The sequence below is a fragment of the Cheilinus undulatus genome, linkage group 3 (genome assembly GCF_018320785.1).
Source record: "Cheilinus undulatus linkage group 3, ASM1832078v1, whole genome shotgun sequence".
NCBI classification, from domain to species: Eukaryota; Metazoa; Chordata; class Actinopteri; order Labriformes; family Labridae; genus Cheilinus; species Cheilinus undulatus.
Genome location: NC_054867.1, coordinates 42,469,365 through 42,496,660, shown reverse-complemented (window position 1 = coordinate 42,496,660; position 27,296 = coordinate 42,469,365). Strand labels below are relative to the sequence as shown.

Genomic DNA, 27,296 nt, shown 5'->3' with positions numbered 1-27,296 from the left:
GTGTTGGAGGGTTATATTTGGGCAGCTGCCGCTTTCTGAGAAAAATTGAACTGTTACATCGCCAAGAATCCTTTTTTTTTTTTTTTTTTTTTGCATACAAGCCCAATTAAGTTATCAAGCTTGGGCGTTACTGCAAAATATATAAGATACAGGAAGGAAAACTTAAATTAAAAGCTGGAGATGACATCTGAAGATTTGGGTCTTGGTCAAGACATCAGTCAAGAGGAGCTGGATTTTTCAGACCTGTTTCTCTACAATGCAACTGGAGAAGATTTTCCTGTTGGCTGTGAAAAAGGTGAGCCCACAGAAGTTATCCTCAGTAATGTAATTTGCATAGGACTATGTAGTCCTGATATTTTAATAAGTAGCGTTTAGGCATGGTGTTGTGTTGATGTTGTATTACCTAACACTGAAGTGGCTTTGGGATTTCCATCAGGAAGCTCTTAGCTGTCAGCTACTGCTGTTTCATTTAATCCTTCTCTTTCAATGTTAACAAGTTTCAGAGAAAGTACAGAGAGCCTTATTCCAGTGACAAGAACCTAAAAATGTGCCGTCAGTTCTGTTATACCTTTATAAAAACATGTTCTTTATTTTCTGCATTATTTCCACTCTGCAAAATGATGGACGTAATTAGGAAGTTAATTCAGATTCCTCTGCTGATGAGGGGAAGTCTCTATTGTTCACAGCTTGTTTCTGAAACCAATACATGGATAGATACTGTTAATATGCATTAGAATCAAAAAAACAGGTTTACTACTTAAGCTGGAAACAATTTCCCTTTTTATTTTGAACCATAACTATTAGAAAAGAAAAAAAAGTAAAGAGCATAAACTACAGAAAACAGAATGGTGATAGCAATACAGATATATAAATGTTATTCAGACCAAAAGCCTCAGTCCATACAACAAACTATGCAGTGTTCAACCCTAGTGTAAAATGTATATTTATAGTTCACACTTAATTTTTATGTGCAGTCTGCATGTAGATGCAGGCTGGCTGATCTTGAATGTGCCTGCTAGTAAAATAAATGGGAGGCTATGCATTACCATGTGGCCAGCTCTGTTTCTAGGTGCTGAAAAACAGTCAGAGAAGTTGCAAATCTAGGGTACTGACATACAACACAAGTCAAGCTAGAGCTGCTCAGTTATGGCAAAAAATAATAATCAGTTATTTGATAATATGTATGACATAATAATTATTAGGGCTGTAGTCAACAAAGAAAAACTTGGTCAACTAAAATCGCACCAGATCATCAATTTATTGATTGGTCGTGGGATGGACCAAAAACCAAAACAAACCAAAACAAAAAAAACCCTTCATGTTATTTCTACATCAAACTTATCACTGAAAATGTAGTGAGTGCGTTTAGGTGGTAATTAAAATTCAAAATGAACCCAAAATGAACTTAAAAATCTTACGATTTGCACTGCACTGATGAACCATCATTGACCAAGCAGACTGGTGCAGTTTAGACAGTGCTCTCTCTCTCTGCAGCTTTATTTTTTAAATCAAAAATCTAACCAATTTGATCTAAGCTCCACCCATTTCATCTTCAAATCTATGGGGATGTGTGGGGGGAGTTCCCCATCAAGCCCTTGGGTAGAGTGTTTAAATGTGCTTTATATGTGTTTAGTTGTGTTTGGATGCTGCCCATTGCACAGTGGCCCCTGCTGGGGCTCTTTTGGCTATCTTTCAAGTGGATTGTAGCTGTTTTTGATGTGAGACATGCTTGCACCTTGAGTGAAGTTATCAAATGAGTAAGACTTGACTATAGGTGCCCCTAAAGGCTGCTTAGTGCATTAAGTATACATTGCTTTGCTATGAGGTCGATGCTCTGCTTTGTTCTTGCCAGAGGAGACCCAACTTTCCACAGTTTTTCAAGCGATGCTGCTACTCTGTCATACTGTAAAATATTCAACACTCTAAGAATGTAGTTTAACTACATGTAGCACGGGCCAATATGGACACTTTCAAAGTGTTAAATTTCACTTTATAGACTAGTACTTTTACTAAAGTAAATTATAACCAGCATACCTGTGCTTTTACTTGAGTACAATAGTCACGTACTTTTTCCACCTCTGCCTACGTGCTGATTTTTAGAGCAGGAAGTGACCAAATTTGGAAAACGCTTTGATAAGTGTTGTGCCTCATCTCTGTTCCGGTTAATGAGGTAAAGAGCATGTTGAGAAGAAGGATCGCTTTGTCATTTGCATCCTTACAATTGGACTTTCATTAGTGTCAGTGTTGTTGCTATCTGCTGGTCTGTACAGAAATAAAGCAGGTTTAAATCAAGCCAAGTAAATTTTATTTACATAGTATGTTCTATAAAACCAGGGTGTACAGATTAAAAGGGAAAACATAAGGCAAGAAAACATATAGATCATAAAATAAGAAGATAAAGATCATAATAGTAAACCACAAGAATAAAACATAATAAAATATTAAAATAATAGGGAAAAATATTGGAATATAGTAGTTTCCTCTGGCTGGGTTTATGGCACATCTGCATCAATATAGTCAACACAGTTGTTCTGTTCATTTTTTATACTGCGCTGTTATTTCTTGTTCCCATTTATCTTGCTTTACTCTGCTTTGTAAAAATGTAGCCACTTGCATACCTTTGATATTGATTGCATGTGCTTGTTTTACCTTATTTATCCTATTTTTATCAGAAAAAGATGCTCACTGTTGCTCAGGGTTATCTTTGTCATCAGGTGAATTAAACCTGTGTGCACACATTAACTCTCACTTGGTCATTGACAGATGACTCAGGCGCTCTCCTTCAGAATAACCAGCAGCCTCCTCTGCTGGTGGTCGACCACCACACCTCTTACATCTCCACCTCCAACCAGCCAGCTTCCAGTCAGAACCCCTCCACTCATAGCTCCACCACAGAACACCTGCCAGAGGCAGTGCTGGACTCTCTGGGGTTGACATCAAGACCAGGGACTATCCCTGCTCCCAGCCCCAGGATTGAAATCACTCCTTCAGGTGACTCCCTCAACTCTCAGACCCTGGAGCCAAGCCCTGGCACCAAAGCTCTGGGTGCATACAGGGACTGCGTGAGCCCTGCCAGCAGTAACTCCTCCACAGGTTGGCCTCCAGAGGCGTACTCTCCTGTGGTCTCACCCTGCATCTCTCCTTCTGAAGGAAACAACTGTGGTGTAACATTGGCTGCCTTAGACCTCTGCCCAGGCCTCCAGGGCATCAACACCTCCTCTGCCCACTCCTCTCCTGGAGCCTCGCCTAGAAACAGCATCACAGATGAGACTTATCTCCTTCCCCAGCACCAAAGCACCGCCTCACCGCTCACTCACCAGCGCTCCCGCTCCGTCTCCCCACATGGGAAACGCTCCTATGACCTCACTGGTTCCTGTCAAGGGGGCACTCCTGTCAAGCAGCGATCCAGGAGCCCCAGCCCAATCCCCTCACCTCATGATCAACAGGGTTCGTACTATCCCAACCAGTATGCACCCCAAGCTGAGTTCCAGCCCCAAGTTCAGACCTTAACTCCAGGTCTGGAGGAAATGCTGAGCAGTCTCAGCTCTGGTCTACCCAGAGCAATGACCTCTGCAGGAGTGAGAGAAGCACACGGGCAGGTCCAGAGACAGGACTGTGCTTTTAGAGAGGGGTTCGACTGGGTCTTAGAGCAGGAGAGGATGGGCCGGGCAGCAGCTCCAGAAGTCAAGACTGAACCTTTTTATGTGATTCCCGCTGTGTGGCCTACTCCACATCAAGTCCACCATGGTGCAGTCCACCATGGTGCATTCAGGTGTGTTTGCCAATTTTTTTTACTTCTTTGGAGTATTTTTGGAGATAAATTGAAACCATTTGTATCTCTCAAATGTATACTGAACTAGAAAACTTAATAGATGTCTGCATTTTGAATAAATTTGAGCTTATAAACTTACCAGGAGGCCGCCATGTTTTGGTCCATGCTACTAGTGTGACGTCACAGTTCCGCAGTGCTCCTTGCTGTTTCTATGCAGTAACCGTTTTTTAGACGGTTTTGCTGCTTGCAGCTGTTGCTGCCATAAGAGCTTTCATACCTGAAATGAGTTTGCTGTGTGTTGGCTTTGTCTCCCTGCTCTCAAAGCTCTGTCATTTGTCCTAAGTTTTACCTCAGTAAAACTCCCTACAAGTGACAGGAGTCAGTGTATAGTGGAAGCGTGCCAGGAGCTTTTCAAAGTAGAAGCATTATGTACATATGAAGGGGTTTTTTTCAAAGAAATGCTAAAGTGGACTTTTACTTTGAAAAGCACAAACCAGATGTGCTTATGTACTGTTTACCTTTACCTGAACCGTGTGGAAACAGAAAGCTTCATAAAGAGTAGACGTTTGGGAAACAAATTTATTAACCAGATGAATTTTTTGGCTCGTGGCCTTCATCTGGTTCATCAAGAAACAGATTTCAAACATATTCTACTGATGTAGACATAAATAATTGCTACAAGAAGGTAAATATAGCTCTGTATTTATCATTTTCCTGACTAGATGGACAGATAACTGCTCATGGAGCAAATAAAAATTGAAGGGACCTCAAATTTTAAAATTCTCTGTGTGTAAGACTTGCAGGATTTCTAACACTGGCTGTCAGTCTGAAACAGGGGTTAATGCATGGTAATGGTGAGGAGCGCTGCAATACTGTGACGTCACAGCGCCAGCGCAGACCAAAACACAGTGGCCTCCTGGTGAATTTATAAACTCAAATTACTCAAAATGTAGATATCTAGTGAGTTTTTTAGTTCAATGTACATACAAGAGATACAAATATCTATCCAACAAGATAAACTTATCTGATCATGCAGGGTTCCTTTTAGAATAAACAGAAGTGTTCTTAGCTGTGATATGATTCATTGTTTGTTGTATGGCTATTCAGGTTGTAAAATACTGACAAATGGATGCAGATAATGTTTGCCCAAGATTTTTATTAAATTATCTAGTTCAGCATGCAGCTAAATTCAAACGACCAAAGTATTTGGATACATGGTCATTTTGGTGTTGTAAAGAAGTTGATTTGAATTAAAAAAAAGGCTCACTGCATTGACTAGTGTTTCCACTAAAACTGATTCCTGCACTGATAAGAGCAAACTATCTGGGTTCTTTTCCCAAATTACACCATCCCTGCCCCTTTTTGAGTGAAAACATTGAGTATCCTTAAAAATTAATGGTCTTAAATGGGACAGATGGTGTCATTGATGATTTTAAAATGTAGATTACAAACACAGCACAGTTTAACAGTTAATAGCAGCCCAAATCCAGTGACCACCGAGCTAAACATTAAAATAATGATTTTACTGAACAGGGATTGGCATGGCACCATTATAGAATTTTATAAAATAGGTGTATTGGAGTGTCTGTTCATATTCTTTTTGTCAACCTTGACAAATGAGCCCATGTGACTGGAGAACGGACTGGAAATGTCATAAACCAACTTTGAATACCCTGTGTGTGTATTTCAACAATGTCTAATGAGTTGGAGCCTAATTTTAAAAAAAGCTTTTAATATGTACTAAGTCAGTGTGTAAAGAATCTGCTCACCGGCAGGTTGGCTACAGCTCCTGCTCTCTCTGAGCAATCACTGGATTTAAGTCACAAATTTTACAACTTACCTTCTCTCTTATTTTAGCCCAAAGCAAGAGAACTCTTCTTTTACACTGCTTTGTAAATTAAGGATAAAAACATATAGTAAATTGGGGCCTTTGAATAGTTTGATTCACAAAATACAGCTTTGTAGCTTTTAATGATGTTGCTGTAGCTGTTTTCTAACGCATGGTTTCTGAGTTTTCACCCAAATGGGGGCTGGTTTCTCTAGACAATAGGTTATGACATTGGACTGCTCTTACCTATTTTGTATGGTATCAGATCTAGAATCTATGTCTAATAGTTTGAAATACAAGCACAACTGTATTGAATGCATTGAATTAGGACACTACACTATTAATTATTTGTCATACAAGTAAACATGGAAATACTGTGGAATAAGCACCAGTTATTTGTTAATTTCTGCAGTCCTAAGGCACGTACTTCTAAAAAACAAATATAAAATTCCACATGCATACAAATGCTCTATTTTAAAGCACATCATTTATCTCACAGTATTTAATTAGATGATAAAGTACGGCAGAAGTTTTGAGTTAACAATGAATTACGATTATTATCCTATCTTTTTCTCTCTGTCTTTCCCTTAGTGGTCTCTCCATGGCTCCACTTCCATCTTTAGAGTGGCCGTTGCCTAGTCGGACACCTCAGTATGAGCTTCTCATCCAGCAACATCCCAAGTCTTACCACAGAGCTCACTACGAGACTGAGGGCAGCCGTGGGGCTGTGAAGACACCCAACGGAGGACATCCAGAAATTCAGGTGCTAGTTTTTGCATTTTTGTGCTTGTGTTTGGTTTTGGGTGTTCACTTCCTGTTTGTATTAGGAAAGTAAAATGAAAGTAGTAGTGGCAGTTGAGTAAACATAAATTTCTATTTCCTGGATTGTATTTGTTTAAAGTCCCCAAACATGCAAATGATTACAGAGCCACATGTCACTAATCCTGCAACACAAGGAACATCTATTGTTACCACCTCATTGTAAAAACTTCACCTGTAGTTGTCATTCTACAGTAAATCAGTTCTAAAGATATCTCCTATGAGCATGGGATTTTTTTTTTTTTTTGCGGCTCTGATAGAGTTATTAATATGCCATAACTGCTGGCTACCATGGCGTTAATGCACAAATGAATTATGCAAAGCAGTGTTCTTGCTATGCCAGTTAGACAGTGACCTGTGAAATCACCCACACAGGGGAATTAGATTCCACTCGCAGTTGTAAATTTGTTCTCCACTGCCTTGGGTATTGACGCTATTATAGTCAATTTAATTTAGTGTGAAGCATGCATTTAATCGCTTTTGTTGCCCTTACCAGCTCCGAGGATACCAAGGCACAGCTCCACTGGGGCTGCAAGTCTTCATAGGGACAGCTGATGAGAGGCTCCTTAAACCGCACGCCTTCTACCAGGTCCACCGCATCACTGGGAAGACAGTCACCACACCCAGTATGGAGAGGATGATCAACGGGACCAAAGTGTTGGAGATCCCCTTAGAGCCAAAAAACCACATGAGAGTGATGTAAGTAGCCAAAAAGAGACTGGCAGACATATTTACTGAAGTGAGATCACAAATGTGTTCAGAATATAGTGACATTTATCAATCTTGCACAGTCTGCAATCATTAATATGGATTAAGGCCTTTTATTTATAACTGTCATACAGTACAAACAACCCTGTCTTCTTTTCCAGGTTTTGAGACAAAATTTGCAAGCCTAAACAGATCAAATGTAGCAGTAATTCAAGTTTTGATTTAAGTCACTGCAGTATTAAAGTTTTTAGTTATGTCATGAAATTAAAAACCATCTTATATCTTATTTCAGTCATATTTTGTACAGTACAAAAGAAAATGGGACTCAGTTTTCACATCATCTAAATCACACTACCTGGTCTGTTTTCTGTTGGCATATTTTTGAATTGACCAACCTCAATGGCCAGAGGTAGAATCCCATAACTCAACCATGCATCAAGACCTTTGGCTTCTTGATAAACCCGATGTTAGATAAAATCCAGGCATATAATTCAGTTCTATCTGCACATATGCCCTTAGTTTTGGTGTGGACAGAACACTCATGGTACTACTATGCTTTCTGTATTAGGGTTACTTATAAGCTGACTCTGTAACTGTGCATACTGTTTTCTTTGGGGCTTCTAAAAAAAAAAAAAAAAAAAAACTACATTTATATACACAACTCCTTTTAAAAATTTTCCCTCCTTTTAAAGTGGTGTCCTCCAGTGGGCCCTGGGACATCTGGGAGCAGTATACCTCAACTGAGACACTGAACTTTTTGTACCAATAATTAATATTTCTGGTTAATCCTTTGCTTACACTCTGTATTGTTTGTCTATTTATTCACATTTCACTCTGTGCAAGAGCAGCTGCATACCCAAATTTAACACATGGGAGTAAAAAAGGATTTTTGATTATGATTTTGAGTAAAGTATGACTATCTGCATTGACTCCTTTGTCTTCTGACAATACAATGAAAACTTAATTGCATTTGCTTGCTACTGTTAAATCCAAGGTTCCTCTTCTCATTTGCTCTTAATTTGTTGCTACAGATCAAAACATGAGATGTAATACTACCAAAGGGTTTTTCAAGACAAACCAGCTGGTTGTGTAAATTAAGTTAACGTACGATAAATCGCTGAAACTGAATCACAGAAAACTCAAGGTTGTGATAACATCACTTAGAAAGAAGTATAGCTTGAAATTTAGAATAATTTCCTTATATTTTTCTCCTTTTTTTGATTCACAGGATTGACTGCGTAGGAATCCTGAAGTTGAGAAATGCTGACATTGAACTGAGGAATGGTGAAACGGACATTGGGCGGAAAAACACCCGAGTGCGTTTGGTGTTTCGTGTCCACATTCCTGAATCTGGAGGCCAGCTCGTGTCCCTTCAGGTTGCATCTGATCCTATTGAATGCTGTAAGGAATGTTAAATACCTGATAATCTGCATTTTGCTTCATTTTGATGGGAACATGACACCTTAAATACTGCCACTTTATCTTTATTCCTGGCAGTAGTTGTATGCCTTGGCTAAATGCTTTTTTATGTTTTTGTATATCTACACCCCACTGATGAAAACTTGATTTGTAAAGCAATCAAAGATATGAATATACAAAGTCTTATCAAATTACTGGCTGGTATTGAACATACATTTTAACTGTGATGTTTCCTTACCTGTGTGTAGTCTTTCATAAAGCTTTGTCCCTCCATCTCTTCAGCCCAGCGCTCGGCTCAGGAGCGCCCCGCAGTGGAGAGACAGGACCTGGACCAATGCTCAGTACTCGGTGGTCAACAAATGGTCCTTACTGGACAGAATTTTACATCAGACTCCAAAGTGATATTCTCAGAGAAGACTCAAAGTAAGACTGTAAATTTTGATGTGTCTACTCTGGTTACTTTTCACTTTGTGTGTTTTTTTTTCTTTCTTGATAAGTATTTCCCAAAATCTACTCTCAGGTCATTTTGATAACATTGAAACTGAAAGAAGCAGCTGTCTATTAGCTTAACTTAGCACAAAGACTCTCCAAGGCTCTGAAGCCATCTTTAAATGGGTTATTGTTCAGCTGGGTTAGCAGGAACCAGTGTCCATAATACAGACATAACTACAACTACTATTAAAACCACCAATGATATGTCTACACTTCATTTGAGAAATGCATTAAGAGCATAAACTGTATGAACATGGATGCAGTCTCAGCGATGTCATTAAGGTAAATTAATCTTCACCTGCACCTCCTTTCTAGAAAACATTAACTTTTAATCTACTAATGTACACACCCATGATAAAAGCAAAAAATCATGGAAAATAATATCAAAATGTAAAGAAATGTAAAGTAGCCCTATGTTTGCATGTTCTTCATGCACGATGTTGCAATTTGACTCATAGTTCCCTCGTGATCTTGTGATCTCGTGTCTCTAGCTGCTCAAGCCTGCACTTCAGAAACAGATCCAGAAGGCAGGTGCACGTTGCATTTGTCGGAGCAAAACCGCGTCATGTACAGAATGCTGAGCACATGTGGGCTATGTGGAATTAGCAGGTTAAGCCTCCTAAAAAGCTAAAATGCACCCATCTGTTTGTCAAATCAGCAATCAATCAATAACTCTTACCCTTAATACTGGCAAAATGTATGAGTTATGAAAAAAAAAATGGTTCCTCGTACAGTATGTATGAGTACATGATTCAACAAGATCAAAACTGTTTTTGAACCAGGCCACAAACATGTTTATTCCAGCTGTAAATATGGACTTGGGTGTTAATGGGACTCAGGACTGTCAAGGAAAATGCAGTTTTTAAAACTTCTGCCTCAGCTTCATCTTTTAACATTAATGGCTGCTGCTTGATTAAGAGGTTTAGATGTGCTGTCAGTGGAGTTCTGTTGAAGGACAGGGCCAGGCTACCTCACAAAAGTCCTAACAACCGTAGCAAGTTGAAAGGTCATACTTTAACAAGTCAAATACTGATCCTTGAATCAGTGAAAAAGCAGTGCAAGAAGTGGTCTTGTCTGGTAATTGTAATTGCAGGCAGGTTTGGTAACTTTGGACAGGACTACTCTAACCGTTTTCCCCCCTGCTGCTTCTCATCTTTAAGCCAAGCGTCTACTTGATCATTTCATTTTCATTTTAATCTGTTCATTTATTCTAGTCATGGTTAAGTTTACATTTTTTCACAAAGAAATATTCAACTTCATTCCATCCCATGGCCAGAAAGGAGCAGGGAGAAGAAAAATTCTTATTTAGCCTGCCCCTCACTCAAACCACAAATGTTCAACAGGTGGTCTGCCAAGGTTACAGTGACTGAGAGAATGATATTACAGCAACATTCAAAAAAGATACAGTAACATTTTCAAAGACTCTGACAACACCTACCATCAGCAGTAAAATAGGAAAACATAACAACACCCTATTCGCCATGTTCATAATGTCTGATGAGTCTCTCTTCAGACATTCTCTTGAACTGAAATATATTCAAACAGCCCTTCATATCACTCTGTGAAGAATTCCACATTTTGACTCCAACCACAGACATACACATCTGCTTTAAGGTCTTCCGTGCAAATTGATGCTTGAAATTAATTTTTTTTTTTTTCTATGGTTCTCATCCTCTGAACTAAAAACAAACAACTTTTGTAAATTTTCTGGTAATGCTCTACTTTACTTACTTTACTAAAACATAATTGTGTCTGCAGCTCTTAACAATCCTGCCTTAATAAACAGACTGTTGGCGTGCTCTCTGTAACCTGCTTTGTGGATAATTCTTACTCCTCTTTTCTGTAATAAAAATAATGGTTTAATGTTGCTTATGTATGTATTTCCCCAGATTTCCACACAATAACAAAGATATGGCAGAAACTTTGCTTTGTTTAGAATAAAAATATTCTTAGACACCTTTGTATCATGGTATCAGCCTTTAACTTCCGGCACAGAGTCAGGGCACATATGTGAAACTATTCATTTAAAGCACTTTCCAGTGTTTGTACTAAGCAGAAAAACTGCTGTGCTCTGCTTGCTTGTGGTTTTATTTAGTATTTTTAGATTTCTGTTTAAAATAGATTCATATTCTGTATATTACTAAAGTATCACTGTGGCCTACATATATCCTGCTCTAGCTATCCACCTACTTAAATTGTATTTGTGTTCTCAGATTATTTGCGTAACACCCAAGAAACATCAGCTATCAATGACGCACGTCTTCCTACAACCCACACTTTTTACTCTCATTAATTAAAACATTAGTCGTACTGTTTAACTCAGTGTGACAACTTTTATTTATTTCTGGATGGAAATATCTCACCTCGCTGCTGCTCCCTCTGCCCACACAGTTTTGTTGGGTTACATGGTTTGTGAGCAGGATGGGTTAAGTCGACTGCTTGTGAAGCCTCTCTGTTGCTTGGCGTGGGGTTTATGTAACAGGATGTGGTTAGACAGACTGATAAAGATTTAGACCCAGAGCAGAGGCTTTGTTTTTTTTTTTTTTTTTTTTTCTTGTTTCAAAGCGTGGGTAGAAAACAGACACAGCAGGTAAAAACTTAAGTGGGAGTGACGCATTAAAACATTAGAAGAGAAACGTGTTTTCCACTGTATGAGCATTAATGTGCTGATTGTTCTCAATGCTGTGATATAAAGAGTGGACACAGATGGACTACTTTCAAATTCAAGTTCATCCATCATTTACCTGTTTAAACATGCTTTTTATCAAGCAAAAGTTTATTGCTGTTGAAAATCTTAATGTTATCTGCTGAAAGTTTGATGAGGTTACATATCATGCACCTATATGTATGTGAAATACAGGACTATAAACTGTGAGCTTAAGCTGGCGTTTCATTTTATTAAAATGAAACAAAAATTTAGTGGCACGTTTTCTACAATGGCAAGATAACTGGCTGATCCATACAAATTATTAGTGGTTCATGAGCCCGATAACAGACATTTGGATCTGATACACATTTATTATGACGTGCAACATGTACTTAATGTAGCAAAAGTAAAATTGCATGATCAATAAAATGAAAGAACTGCCATGACTGTAAACAGTTTGACATTTTATGACATTCTGGGCCAAACAGTTAAAGCTCAGTGTGATGTCCATAACGTTAACATTACAAAAAAGGGGTGCTAATGCCAATTTTAAGAAGAGGGGGTTTACATTTTGAAACAGGCAACAGTTCAGAAATAAAATGTAAGAATCTAGGATGGACCATTTCTGCGCCAGCCTCAATGGGCCCCTCCAAGCAGCTTGGCCCCAGAAAGATTTCCCATTTTTCTCCCCTTATGGGTGGGCTTGATTTTCACTGGCACTACAGCCATTTAGAAAAAACAGAATTAAGATAGATTCATGGCTTTGTAAGCCATAAATCTTATTTGTTGTTGTTTCTGTTTGTTTATCTCTACCCATCTTTGTCTTGCATCTCACACCCCCACCGCAGCTTCTGTAGAGGACTGTTCAACTTGAGTCTGGTTCTGCTCGAGGTTTCTGCCTGTTTGAAGGAAGTTTTCCTTGCCCCTCTAATTTTTGTTGTTGCTTGGTTCTGTGCTCATGGTAGATTTATGTTGGGTCCAGCTCCATCTGTTAGATGTCAGCTTTGGCCAATGTCGTTCCTGTTGACAGATATTGGCCATAGGCAAACGTTGTAGGCAAGAACAGTTGTCAGGAGCAGATGTCTATCCTTTGTTTTGTGTCAATTTAATACTGCAATCTGGCACCCTTAGCTGATTAGGTATTTATTTCTTATTAAGCATAGGATGTGACATGTTGGAAAAAATCTGATCTGTTTTCATGGGCAAACATGAGAGAAAAGTTTACCGTTTTGGGACTTCTGCACCAAAAGAAGTACACAGTTCAGTCAGAACCACTTAGTCAAGAAACACACATGATTTATGAGTATGAATTCTTCTCTTTATAAGCAGTTAATAATTTGCTCTATTGCTGTTATTTATATCTGGTGGTGTGGCTGTTCTGGGATCCCCCTGCCCTTCCACAAGCCTTTATAGAAAGCATCAAGCAGGAACAGCACACATTCCTGCTTTTTCTGTGCCTACAAGGAAAGTCTGAGGCAGGGAGAGAAGCAACAGAAAACCCAAAGCAGAGCAGGCATCAATAACAACAGGCTGACATTGATTAAGTCAGATATAACATAGAGGAGGAGCTGGGGTGGAGGAGGGTTACAAAAATCTGCTTGCATAGGGAGCAGCAAAGCATAGCCAGGCTAGAGCAGTTTGAATATGGCAGCATAAGTGCAGTTAGCCAATAGTGTGCTCAGAGTGAATCAGCTGATGAGGACTTGTGTAAGATCAGCTGATCTCAAATACATGGCAGCACCCAACCCAGTGGCCTGCTTGAACTAACTCTATACGCTCAATGCAGTGTTAATTTTGTCGACTAAAACAATGACTAAAAATGTTCGTCATCAGCCTTTTTTTCCATGATAAAAACTAGACTAAAACTAACAAAAATAGATCTGTGATGATTAAAACTGACAAAAACTAAGTTTATTTTTCGTCAAGATGATTAAAACTAGACTAAAATGTCATGTAGTTTTTGTCAGACAATCAAAATCTGTGATATTTCTCCACTGTGAGTAAACCTGTCAAAAACAATGCAGCTGTATCTATTCTGCATCTCAGCTGTAGAAAGCAGGGACCCCAGGTTTTGCAGGGTGCAGAGAACACACTACCATGATTTGGTACCAGATTTAGGTAAGAGAGTAAATGCTTGGACTAAAAGTAAAGACTAAAATGTGAGGACTTTTTTTTGGACAAAAACTAGACTAAAATGTTTTGAGTATAGAAATGACTAAAATGTGACTAAAACTAAAATTCATTTCATTAAAAGACTAAAACTAAGACTAAAATTAAAATGAAAACTAACACTGGCTCAACGCGACCGTCGGCTACAATGATATATTTAACATCAGCATCGGCCCTGATTTTACAACTGGTACATCTCGAGTTGACTAGATATGCTGGTTTTGTTAAGTGTCTTGAAATAGCATTTTTAATGAATTGGTGCAATAAAAATAAATACTGATTGATGAATTGATCTTTTTTTCAGATGGACAGCAAATCTGGGAGGTGGAGGCTACTGTGGACAGAGACAAAACACAAGCTGTGAGTTAATTTTGACCTAATACTTTTGACACATGCATCAAGGTGATAGAAAAATTTAATCACACTAATTTAGTTTTTATTTTAAATTTCTTGGAACTGTTACAAATATATTGTGCACTTGATTAAATCTTAAAGCAAAACACACAATCACAACACTTAACTGACTACCAAACCAACCTGGTATGACTTTAAGTTTTTCCACTGATTTTCATCTGACTAGACTACCTGGACTATTCATTTTCAATATTATAGTTTGTCTTAAGGATGATCTTTTTTCTGTTGCAAATCCCATCTAGAATATGCTATTTGTTGAGGTCCCGCCGTATCGAGACAGGGCCATCTCCCACCTAGCAAAAGTCAACTTCTACGTCGTCAATGGAAAGAAGAAATGCAGTCAGCCTCAGCACTTCACCTACACTCCTTTAACAGGTATGCTGTATTTATTTATTAGCTATCCTAACTCTTTTCTTGCTTTCTACCCTGAATGTTTGAACAACAAGAGGGTGGCTGAGAAGTCAACAGTTTCCACCTCTGGCCAGCATCTCTGACTGTATCAACACTATCCTCACACATATATGTTGAGACTTTGTGCTGTATACTCCTCATGCACTCACTCTTTTAGTATAGTAATAAGACCAACACAACATTAAGCACAGACACACAAGTCGTGCATTCATTGTTAAGTCAAATGTCAAGAATACAGGAAAAAAATCAACTCAGAAAAGGTGTAACTATCATAAAGTTTTAACCTGAAAACAGCCCACGTGTGTCTTTCTATGATTCCCATTTACAGTGATGTTTTACAGGTTTACAAGAAATGAGTCTGTGAGAACCTTTTGGCATTCACATGCAGCAACAGCACTGGTTTTGCGTAGGGGAACTACTTTCACTTGCTCTGAAAAAGGGGAAATCTTTTTTCACCACCTACATGCAGATCTCGCAACAGGGATGCAAAGTCCTGCTTACATTAATGACACGTAGCATTCCAGGAAAGAATGGACCCTGTAAAAACAAAGGAACATGACAAAATAAATATATAAACATACTTCTTTATTTGGTTTATGTTAAGGTAACATCTACATGTTCTAAGGATGATAGCTATTGGTTGCTCAACCACTTCAGAACAGAAAGAGATAATTGAACCATCATCACATGACTAAGTAAAATGTTTTACTCTAACTTCTGTACTCTTCCAAGAATAGATACTATTTTCTGTAATCCCCGCCTTTCCTCTTGTGCTTGGACAAAGTTTTTATTGGCCAAAGACTTTGGCGTCTTACTGTAGGCGCAAAGACAATCCAGAAACTCTCAGTAATAACAAGAAAAGAATAAATTAGAAGCATGGATAAATCACTTCAAAAGCCCACATTTCAGCTGCTGTAGGTCTCCTTTAGGGAGTGTGCCGGATTTCTGGGAAACTTGTGGCATTCTCATCAGGTGAGAAGAAGATAGGCCTGCATACTTGCTCAGTACCACAAAAAAAAACTTTATTGACCACTGTTTCAACCAGGAGGCCTCTTCAGGAGATGATTTAGGAAGAGGACCTCTGGTGAAAACATTGTGAATAGATTCCCCTCGGTTTAAAGTTAAGTTTAGCATTAGCATACTAACAGGTCAACTTAGGATGGTCAAGATGATGAATATTCCAGTGAACATGTGAGCATCATATGAATATTAATATGTCTTATCAGTGTTGATTAAATGCCTTTTAGTTTTAGTCGCAGTCTAGTCATTTCTACCCTTTATAGTTTTAGTCGACAAAAACTCAAAAACATTTTAGTCTAGTTTTAGTCCATAAAAACTCTACACGTTTTACTTTTAGGCCAAGAATTTACTCTCTTGCCTGAATTAGGTACCAAATCATGGTAATGTGTTCTATGCAGCCTGCCAAACCTGGGGTCCCTGCTTTCTACAGCTGAGAGGCTAAATAGCTACAGAAGTATTGTATTTTGACAGATTTACCTACAGTGGAGAAAAATGGATTTTAATTGTCTGACAAAAACGAAATTACATTTTAGTTTTGTTTCCTGCAATTTGACTGAAGCTCAACTTACTTATTGTCAGTTTTAGACATCAAAGATCTAATTTGGGCTAGTCTTAGTCTAGTTTTTCCTCATGGAAAAAGGCTCTCAGCAAACATTATTAGTCATGGTTTAAGTAAATGAAAAAACACTAAGGTCTACATTTGCATTTAGGTCAAGGTATCACTGCTTCTACAGTCTTGCAAAGAGGCTAGTTTTTGCTCTAAGTTTTGTTTCAGATCTTCTCATGTCTCTTTTATCACAACATACTGTATATATTCTTTGTATTCTAGCAATCAAATCAGAGCCACTCGACGACTACCCTCTGAATTCCTACGTTTACTGCGACAATCAGACTCTCTCTGGCCTGTCAATGAAGTCCCTCTACCATCCTCTTGAGCAGGACAACAACCATCAAGTCTTGAATGTTTCCCCAACACTGTACCATCTAACCACTGTGGACCCCAGAGCTCACATGGTAATCCCTGACCGGCTGGATGACCATCCGGTCTATTACCAGTCCAGAGCCAGCCCTCTGATCAGCAACCCCATGGTGTTCCAAACAGCAAATCAACATTACAGCAACTGTGGTACCTCTGGCAGCGCCAGAGCCCCTGTGGGAAAGCTGGGAGAATATCCTTTGGCTGGAGATTCATTTGAGGCCAGTTTTGTTTTAAGACACCAGGTGCAGACAGCGCTACCACTGGGGAAGTCGCCACCTTCAACATATGTTCAAGGTCAAACTCAAGTGAAGGCTGGAAGTCAAGTGGAGGCTGGTAGCCAGGGTTTGACACAGATCAGCGTCGGTAGAGGAAACCATGAAGAACGAGCTCCTGAGAGGGTTGCCATCAAACAAGAGATCAACCGCTATGCTTACCTGGAGGATGGTGAGTGATTTCCTAAAGGTATAAGCTGAGATGCTTGTTAGAATTAAACATCTTTTCCGTAGCCCTTTACCCTCCCATCTATTTGTCTTAATGCATTGTTTCTTTTTTGAGGGGACAAGCAAGTTAAAAACCATGAATGCCTTTAAGTAAGGCCCTTTCAAAAATACTTGATGGTATTTTTGAGATAATCACATGTTCACTGCTTCAGTCACAGCTTCATTTTTGTGTTTTTAAAAGTCTTTGACAGCCATGAGGACAATAAAATCTTCAGCAGACCAGCAGGAGAAAATTAAATGATAGAGTAAAAAAAAACAAAAACAAAAGAAAATGTACAAAAATACCCATACAAACTTTAACTTACAAGTAGTATGTGGAGGGCTGGGGGAAGGGTAATTGTGGTCCAGTTTGCAAATGCATGCTAGCATGCAAAAACGGTATGCTTGCAAATCCTGCCTTGTGGTTTTCTGTTGGGCCTCTCTATCCACCTTCCTATCTCTTTACGTCTCACTTTCACTCATGCATGCATGCAAAAACTCTTTGAAGATTTCTGAGTATGCTCATCTTCTTTGAAATGAATGTCAAACAAAATGCTGAAGAACCATCCTGTATTTTGAGGATGATGAAGAAGAAAAAGGGCAGCATCACCTTTAGTGAGAGAACAAGTGCCCTGACTGTATTTGCTGTGGGACTAGGTTTCTGTTTACACCTCTAAGATCAAAGACCGGTGCAGGAAATGTACTGTATCAGCACATACATTTTAACGGTCTTGTGGTTAAAAGACAAAAAAAAGGCAATGCCCTTGGTCTGAGTGCAGATCAGAAGGGCAATGAATTACTGTAACTACAAAAAACATGTTCAGCAGGGTTTCAAAAGCAAACAAATGGCAATTGCATTTGCTCCTTCCATTGAAATCTGCTCGCCAAAGCACTCACCAAAACAACACCAAATTGAAAGAAAAATAAATTTTAATATAAAAAGCAGCATAACAAATCAGTTGACTTTAACATAGTAATTTATGTCCAAATTCTTCCATGTATTTTGAAAATCAAAAAGAGATCATAGAGCAATCTGAAACACACCATAAATAAATTGATATTTGGAGACATCCACAGGATGATAATGGTATTGCAACATTTCAACACTGTCAGCAGTCATCATCAGCTGGCAGCCTCAGCCTCTCCTTAACAGCTTCCCCAGAAGATTATAAAATTCAGAAAATAAAGTGGAGGAAAAATATGTTGTATTTTTTAGTGTATCTTTTTTTCTGTAAATCCCTACAGCCATCAAGGCAACGTCAAAAACAACAGAGACTGAAACAGTTTTAATTAGGAATTACTTAATGTTTGATCTGTTTTATGCAAACCCACTTGTCAGCCATTATCAGCATCTATCAACCACAAGTACAAGCTACTGATCTCAAAAAAAGTTTTGCTTACTGTGCTGGCTGTGCACTTCACAGCAGAAGCAAAGAATCAGCAGAGATGAAACTAGTGTTGTACAATAAATCTAATCGCACTGTCAGGCTGTGCAGTTACATAACCACACAAAGGCTGCAATTATTTTTGTATTAAGTAGCACTTGAAAGGTTCACAAAAATGCCTCCAGAAAGCCCTTACATTTGCATCAGTGTCACTACTGCACTTTGTAGAGGTACCTTTATTCTCAAAATTATATTGAGTAAATATTCTAGAGTATTTTTGATGCTATGTAATATTCTATATTACGTAATACACTTGAAAACCATTGTTATTCTCTGCATTTTTCCTGTAAGCCAAGTTTGTAGACTTACAATACCATTTATGCATTATATTTTAACCCCAATTGTAAATTGTAATATTGTCCAATATAATTGCAGTCCCACATTATCACATACCAAATTGTGAAGCATCAGGTGAAACAAGTCCTCCTCTTTGATAACTGAACTGATGCATTTGCCTTTTTCCTGTCTGTATCAAAAGAATGAGGAAAAATCAGTAATTCTCTTTTAATTTTTTGTTTTTTGTTTATAACATTGGTATGCTTTTTTAACATTATTTTTTCTTAAAGTATAAATGAGATAAAGATATAAAAAGGAGGTGTACAGATTAATATTTCTATTCGCTGGTGTTATAAAAAGCATAAACTTATCGGTCCATTCTTGATTAAGTCTGCAGTGTCCTGCGTTAACTGTTTGCTTAAGGTGATTTGAGAGCGTAATTTTACAATCTGAGAATTTAAAAAAGTAAACTTGTCTCAGCCTCAATAAAGGCTCTTGTAGTTGCATGTACTCACACATAATCTGTTCTCTCTTTTTTTTTATCAGTGAATGACATCATAAGAAGAGACCTGAAAGGACATGACGGAGATTGATCCTATAGATCTGCGGCTGCTTATCAAAAATAAAATCAATGAGAAAATAAGATTGTATTAAAGGCAAATAAGAGGGGCCCCTAAAGGTCCATCTTTTTTTCAAGATGATGGCGTGTTTCTGTGGATCTGATTGGTGTAGTGGTGCATGGGTTGAAATTAACCCTACAAACCACACTACATCACTTAACATTTAAACCAGGAGAGCAATTTAATATTTCCATACAAAGTATATATCCCTATTGAAGTTTGTAGTACATATCATACCTTACATTGTGGATCTGTTTTTCTTTATTTTAAGCTGTCTGACTTTTTATGTTTCTATATTTGAAAACATGTAAACTATATTTTATATTAAAGAAAATCTGTTTTTATTAATTAACTGTTTCCATTTGACTTTGTCCTAAAATGCCTATCCCGTCCTCACATATTTCAACAAACATCAAGAGAATTTAGTTTAGACTGAAAAAGTTGACACCTTTGACAATTAGCACAGATAATTAAGTACATGTGGTTATTTTATCAACATGGCTAGCAAAACCTTGTCACATAAATGAGTAATTAAAATTTTAAAATACCGTGTGACGACGTTGTATGTAAAATATTAAGACTCCCATTCCACTTGATAAAGATCAGTATTAACACCTTCTACACAAACACTAGAGAGCGCCATTTCCAAATCTACTATTATTCCGGAAGTTGGCCTCAGCTGTGATGTCACTTCCGATAAGCGGATGTTTTTTTTCCCCCTCTCTCTCCAAGCTAATAAAACCTTTCCTTTCTGAGTGTTTCACACCTTAAATACATTTTTCGACCCTGAATTATTCTTACACTCCTGTAACATAAAAGAAGAGGGAATTGTCCTCGTTACTGGTAACATTATTTCTCCTTTTTGTTCGGAACTGAGATGTTTGAATTGAAAACGTAGGCAGCTACACTGTTTAGCTAGCATGCGTTGTTTGATTCGTGTCTGTTTATAAATGTGTTCCTATTGTGGCTGCCTGAACTGACATTATTACAAAAACTATAAGATGCACATTGGAGGTCGTCTTGTTTGGAAGTTAACTGTTCGTAGTTAAAATAGTTCCTTTCTCTCAGTGCAGACATAGTTATGTAGCACATTCCTGTAATAATGTAATGTATATTTGATTACATGTGATATGTAAAATATAACTATAAAGTACAATGTAAAATCTCAGCTAAATATGAATCTGCAGTGCCACGTTCTTAAACAAGACGTGTTGATCTCTCTTCTTCCCTCCATCCTGTTGTTTGCACAGACAGGACACCAAAAACACATCAGACTTGAAACATATTCACAGCAGCATCATGTCTGCAGAACTGGACCTGTCTCCTCCAGAGGTCCCTGAGCCCACCTTCCTTGAGAGTCTGTTGCGCTATGGGCTCTTTCTGGGTGCTATATTTCAGCTTATCTGCATCCTGGCTGTCATCTTACCCACATCCAAAGGACATGAGCAGGCAAGTACTGAACAAGAGAAGGAGAGGACCAGGTCCACAAACCGAAAAAAAATCAAGAGTAATCAGATTGACTGCCTACTTATCTTTTTTTCAAATAATGTCATCAGATATTTATTTGAACTATTGCTGCATGATTTGATAATAATGTACCGTTGTGGTTATACTGGTTAATATTGCAATCTGCAATTATGACATAACACTTTAATGGCATCATGAGTCTGCTTGCTTGGTTATCGAAGAAAACAGACAAGAATGATCGTTTTGAGGTATGTATTTCTGCACTCAAAATTTGCAAATATTAAGTAGCATTAAAAAAACATACTACTTAATATGAAAATAACTGCATCTTTTTGTATGATCATGTAATTAAAAAGTTTGACATCGCTACTGGGATTAGATAAATTGTGCAGCACTTGTTGAAGTGAATGCTGATAGAGGACAAGTGTCTAAATTTCTTGTATTTTTGTGTGTTTGTTTTGATATGCTTTGAAATTTTGGGATATGTTAGCAGGTTCCAAATTGAATGATAAAATAGTGTATATCACTTGTTACTGCATAGTACTATCTTATACTTCATGGTATAAAAAAAAGTTTAAGACATAATTAGCAGAGAAGTGTTTGTATTTAGGTACTCACTGGGAAAGACTGCAAATATTAATACGTGATAACTTCAATTCTCTGAATTATTTTGAATTTTTTATTACATCACATTCCTCCCCCTTGACTGAACAATTTAGCAGTGCATTGTTTGCCATACTTTTATCACCCTCATTTATGTTAAGACGTCACCCAACTGCAACCACTGCTCTACCCTCGACTACCTGCTCAAATATTGAGACTATGAATAGAATATATGAGACTAGCAGCAAGCTGTAAAATGATGTCTGGGAACAGTATCAGCAGTGCTTTATGATCATGAATACTTAGGCTTGTTATCAACACTGTGCATCCCCTGACATAATATTACAGTATCAGACAGTAGAGCAGTATCCAAAACACACTCATATAGTTGTGCTTACCACTCATGTAGTTAAAATGACTCAGAGGGTTAGTTTTGAAACTACAGGGTGTGTAATATTTCCCATTTGTTCCCTGCAGGATGAAACGGAGTCCACTGATGGAAAAGTCACAGAACAGATGAAGAAAACGAAAGGACCAGCACCACAGATTCGACAGAAACCAAAGAAAGAGAGCAAAAAGAAGCGATAGATTGTACTTAATGTCTGCATGAATGTGGGTGTGTGTGTGCGCTGGACTGCTACTGGCTTGTTTGAGTGCTTGTGGAGTCATCTGTGAGTCAGCAATGGCATTTTCCAAAACAGTTTTCACTCCAGGTACCTGAAACACTAATTTCAAATTAAGATGAAGAATTGTGCCATTTTAATTTGAATGACCTTGAACCACATCCTAAACACATTCAACGCAATATCACAAAGAAAAATGTTATGTCAATTGTTTATTCCATTACATGTTTTTTTATTCTCTTTTATACATTTAAATGAATTCAGCTGTATTTGGATCACAGCGGTCAAATAAATACCTTGTGTAGTCATACCAACGGCCTAATTTTATTAATTGTTAAATGTCATTTTGGTTTTAATGATTCAGAATGAGATCATTTCCTGTCTTTCCATTCACTCAACTTCTAGGGCAGAATGCATCATGGATTTCTGTCAGAGCTACAGTTAAGTGTGACAAATACTGTCTACTCCTTAGTGGCCTGAGTGTATTAAAGACATTCATTTTTCTGTTTTGTAAACTTTTATATGACATTCAGCCCCTATGGTGGTGGCTGCATCTTGGTTACATAAGCCATATCTAAAAGAAGGTAAGTAACGAGATTATAATAGTTTTGGATTTTCATTTAGTTTTTTTTTTTTTATATTGTTTTCAATTTCGGTAGTGTTTTCACCGCAGGTTTATTAGTTTAGTTGTTATTTTTTAGATTCTTTTTAAGTGTTGTTTTCTATTAGTTTTTTTTATAGTAAACTTTTTATAGCAATATGGGATACATGCCAGTTGAGACCCAAAAGGTTCAGAAAAAGCAAACATACAATTTTTAAAAATACATCCAAACAGCCTCCTCTTCACTTTACAGTTTAATAATACCTAAAATAACCATTATGCAAAGTCTTCAATTAAATCAGACCATTTTATACCCTCAAGGCTTGGGTGTATGCCAGTAAGCTGCTGTCAAAAAATGAAACTAAGGAGATTTCGTATCTAATCATTTTATTTTATTTTATTTTGTAAGCACTGAATGATGTTTTAGTTATTTTTCAGTTTTTATAATAACTTAAGTTTTAATTTAGATTGGGGAATAAAATAATAAATAAATACATTTAATAATAAATATTTCATAATAATTTGATGTAAAAAAAAAAAAATTACATTTTACTCAAAGTTAGTAAGTTAGTTTTGGTTAACTATAATAACCCTGGTAACCCATAAGAGAAGAAGGTCGGTCTCGCCAAAAAATATATTTATCTCCTTCTTTTTGTCAACAAATATTGACCCAAACTCTAAAAATCATGTCTAAAATGCCAGAGTGAGTCATACTCAGAACCAAATAAAGCAAGCTCCCTATGAGTCCTAAATAAAAGTAGGGCAGCCCAGGAGTTATGTAATATTATTTAATAAAACTTAATACTCAAGACCGAGGTGGCATTCTTCACATATGAAAAATAATACTGTAATGCTAGTGTTAATATTTTTTCTGGGCTAGCTTAACTTACTATGCAGTTCATTATAAAAAACGTTTATTTCCAAGAAGTAGTTCCAGTCCTTAGTCGTGTCTTCTTCACGTGCCAGCCTATTGGACTTCCCCAATTATAAAACACCTGTGAAGCCGCATAACGGTGGAATATCAATATTAATGCCCCAACGGGAAGATGCCGTTCATCACAGTTGCGTCGCTTAGCAACGGATTCTGCTAGCGGACTAGTTCCATACAAGAAGGCGGATTTTTGTGCCGTTTGTTTTAGGTCGTGCCGCTTCAACTGCCAAAATAACACAGCGAACTTCGGGTTAGAGTCCACAAACTAGTCAAGAGATGCTGAGTGTGGTGTTACGCCTGATGCCCACGCCTCGGTGAATTCTACCGTTACGGCGGTGAGTTACGCAACACGACGTGAATCTTCCTGACTCCGCCGTGGCTGCGTAAACAACGTAAAGTCCAGGCTCATCATATTTGCGCTCTCGTGTTTCGTCAGTGATGCACTATCCCGTACCTCCCCCCCTACGAGGCATGTCTTCTCCACACCAACCCACTCCTGCTTCCTCGCATGAATGTACCGCGCCGTCGTCTCTGCCCAGCTGAACAGGCTCCTTCCTTCGCCTCACGTCTGGTGTTGGTCCGGCCCACCGCAGCCGCCCGGCAGCTGTGCCCTCTGCTCCTGAAGGCAGTCCTCGCCATGACCTCCCCTTCCTGCGTTAAAGCCGAAATTCGCTAAATGGGATTCGTGGCTGGCCTGAGGTTTCCACAGCAACTGGCCATCCACTTCCATTATTTCTCTAATGAGGACAGCCATACGGATATAACACTGTTCCTCGCTGCGCGTCTCTGATTTTTGGGCTAAATCTCAAGACGCGTCAAAGGTGAGTTAATTTCGGCTCATGACGTTTTAATGCAATACAATTATTATTATCTCGACAAACCACAAAATGCTTATTGCTTGTTGATACATATTGTCCTGTACAGAGGTTTCACACAACGTGAAACCCCCCTCTTTGAAAATGACTTGTATTTCATTGTTGCACAGGCCATTCAGTCAGCGTTGCTCCCACATTTCATTCGGTCAGTGCCACTCAGTGTGTGCCAGGGCTACGTTTGTTGACGATTTACTACACCCCACACAAAACAGGCACCGTATGTGCATATTTACACATTTCTGCCTTTCCCACGACTAAGAATTCTCAGCAGAGACAGGGGAAATCGACTGCGCGCAAAAATTAAAGCCAAGAATCCATCGAAATTCAAAATGGAGCTGTAACAGCACCTGTTTTGATTCATCAGGCCGCATATGCGCTGTATGTGAGCCGAAGCCCACGACAGCCACAGCAGCATTGTCGCCTTTTATCCCTGTTCCCATTCACAAATCCCTGTTTACGAGCCTAATGTGGATGAGTTTGGCAAACACGGACTGTTGATGTTTTTTGGATTTATGTCTTTTTTTCCCCCACATTCGCTCCCATAGCAAAGACGTTATCATCTTGACAGCTGCTACTCCTGTAAGCAGCTACTACCCCACCCCTTGTTTCTTTGAAAGCAGCTTTACTGACAACTGGTGTTTAATCCCGTGGAAATAGAATTTTAATTATGTGGTTAATCTATTTACACTTGGTTTTGGGATTTGGACAAGTTCCAGCTAATTTACATGAGGAAGTGGATTCAGGTTTGCTTAAAATGAGACAGAGGAATTATGGGAAAGCTGAACATTGGATTTTAAACGGTGGACAATCAGACAAGATGCAACATGCCAGCCTCATACAATAAACATGAACCTAGCACAGCATGAGACAGAAGCAAAACACTTTTGTTGACTGGCTTTTGTCTAAATATTGTTTTTAACCTACTGTAGTGTTTATAGTAGGTTAAAATGCATGATAATCTTAACAAAAGGGCATTTTTAGGTGAATCTGAAATGATCGTTAATGATCTCCCATTGCTTCTCTTCAATACTTGGTCAGTACATTCTATAGAATATTTTTGAAAGCCCATGATAGCATCGTAACATCTCAAAACAGAAATACTAAAGTTATTGTTATAGAAAACAAAGATAATAAAGAAATTAGTGCATTAAAATTAGTGATGCACGATATTGTCAGTGCGATAACTGTATCAGCAGATGTGAAAAATTTCTGCCAAATATGTCAGTGGACTTTGAGGCTGGACCAACAGACCTACGTCAGCTTAAGTCTTTTCTTTATTTATCATAATTCCTTAGACTTTAAAGTGTGTCTTAAGGAATGATATTTTTGAATTTGTTGACCCTTGAACTTTAAATTGTGTTATTAGGACTGACGTTTTTGAAAATGGAAGTTTTAATTGTTATTTGTATATTAAATCATGATGTAATTGACCTCAGATATCAACTTTGCTCTTGCACTCATGTTTTTTTTCCAAAGGTAAACATAAGTTGAGATGTTTGAGAAAGAAAAAGTGTTTTATTTTCTGTTAAAGCACAAAGAAAGCTATGTGTACATTCACCAGAGATTGCAGGCCATGTCCTTTGATTTTCCAGAGCAGTTAATAATTTGCAGAGTGCTGCACTTCTGAAATAAAAGAGCCTTCATATCCTCCTTCCCCACCTTTCACCCTCCTTCTTCGAGTCAATCATTGTGTGGCAGCTTTTCCCTCATAGCCCGATCACTGGCTGCAGCCTGAGCCGGACAGATGGACAGAAAACGGAAGTGGCTTTTATCAGCCAAGTGCCACAAGCCCCTTCGTGTCCTCTTCTTTTCTTCTTCTCCTTCATCTTCCTTTTGCCTTTTGTCTTTAGGAATGATGAGAAACCATGACACTCAGACTTGTGCAAAGTGAGCAAGGTCATCAGAGGATATGGAGAAAAGATAACTTAGAACATAATATGATCCTTAAATGGGACAAGACTTATGACTGTAGTGTCTGTGTTTCCATCAAATGCTCATTCTTTGGACATAAACAACGCTATATATAGCTATCTGTGTTTTATACATGCATGTGGACCGCACTCTTCCTTGTTATCATCCAGCATATTAGCGCAAGAGAGGACAGTGACACTAATGTGCACATTTCCTCTTGTTTTGTTCTTGAAGACCCCCCCCCCCCCCCACACACACACACACACCTCTCCTCTCCTCTCCAGGGCAAACTGTAATTTTCCCATTCGGCTGAAATGTTGGCCTGAGCTCCTTTCTTTCTCTGCTGCATAGTGGCAACTGTTACTGTCTGTTGTGACTCAGTAAGGTTTGTCATGGCCAAATGTGCTTATGTGCTTGACCAGAAATGTACAGTGTGTGTGCTCAGCCTCAGATGGAGGATTACAGATGCTGATTAGACAGGAAAACGTGAGAGAGTTTAGTTCTTTGTGCAGAATCGTAGCAAGTTTTTAGCACTGAAGGCAATTTGAAACATAATCTTCTGTAACAAATTGCTGCATTTACACTGTGTAACTTTATTATCAAGGCTGATTGTCCATTTAATTTCTATTATAAAATGAATTAGATACCAGGAAATTAATTTTCTCAACAAGACTTCAGTGTGCAGATAATTCATGAGATAAAAAGTCTGTAGTAAAGGTGCTCAGCAGAGTGCTGATTGTAGATCATCAAGGTTTTAAAGAATATTTCCCTGTTTCACAAAATAAAG

General features: G+C 38.2%; 3 protein-coding genes across 4 annotated transcripts in view; all 3 read left to right on the top strand.

Annotated features, from left to right (window-relative positions):
* LOC121503802 (nuclear factor of activated T-cells, cytoplasmic 2) lies at positions 1-19,772 on the top strand. The gene is made up of 10 exons (XM_041778366.1): positions 1-295; positions 2,764-3,772; positions 6,192-6,363; positions 6,916-7,118; positions 8,356-8,528; positions 8,829-8,969; positions 14,159-14,214; positions 14,511-14,643; positions 16,529-17,122; positions 19,425-19,772. The coding sequence occupies exons 1-10, from the start codon at positions 181-183 to the stop codon at positions 19,469-19,471; spliced, it is 2,643 nt and encodes an 880-aa protein (XP_041634300.1). The 5' UTR covers positions 1-180; the 3' UTR covers positions 19,472-19,772.
* Positions 19,773-20,190: 418 nt separating this feature from the next.
* On the top strand, positions 20,191-22,501 carry manbal (mannosidase beta like). Its single transcript, XM_041783251.1, has 3 exons — positions 20,191-20,341; positions 20,749-20,947; positions 22,046-22,501. Exons 2-3 carry the CDS (start codon positions 20,798-20,800, stop codon positions 22,154-22,156), a joined length of 261 nt encoding a protein of 86 aa, XP_041639185.1. The 5' UTR covers positions 20,191-20,341; positions 20,749-20,797; the 3' UTR covers positions 22,157-22,501.
* A 1,621-nt stretch (positions 22,502-24,122) lies between these two features.
* Positions 24,123-27,296, top strand: part of LOC121504662 (proto-oncogene tyrosine-protein kinase Src-like) — a 37,918-nt gene continuing 34,744 nt past the window's right edge. For both annotated transcript variants that reach the window (XM_041779670.1, XM_041779664.1), the window contains exon 1: positions 24,123-24,544. The gene's annotated coding sequence lies outside the window, so the exon portion shown is untranslated. The remainder of the gene's footprint in view (positions 24,545-27,296) is intronic.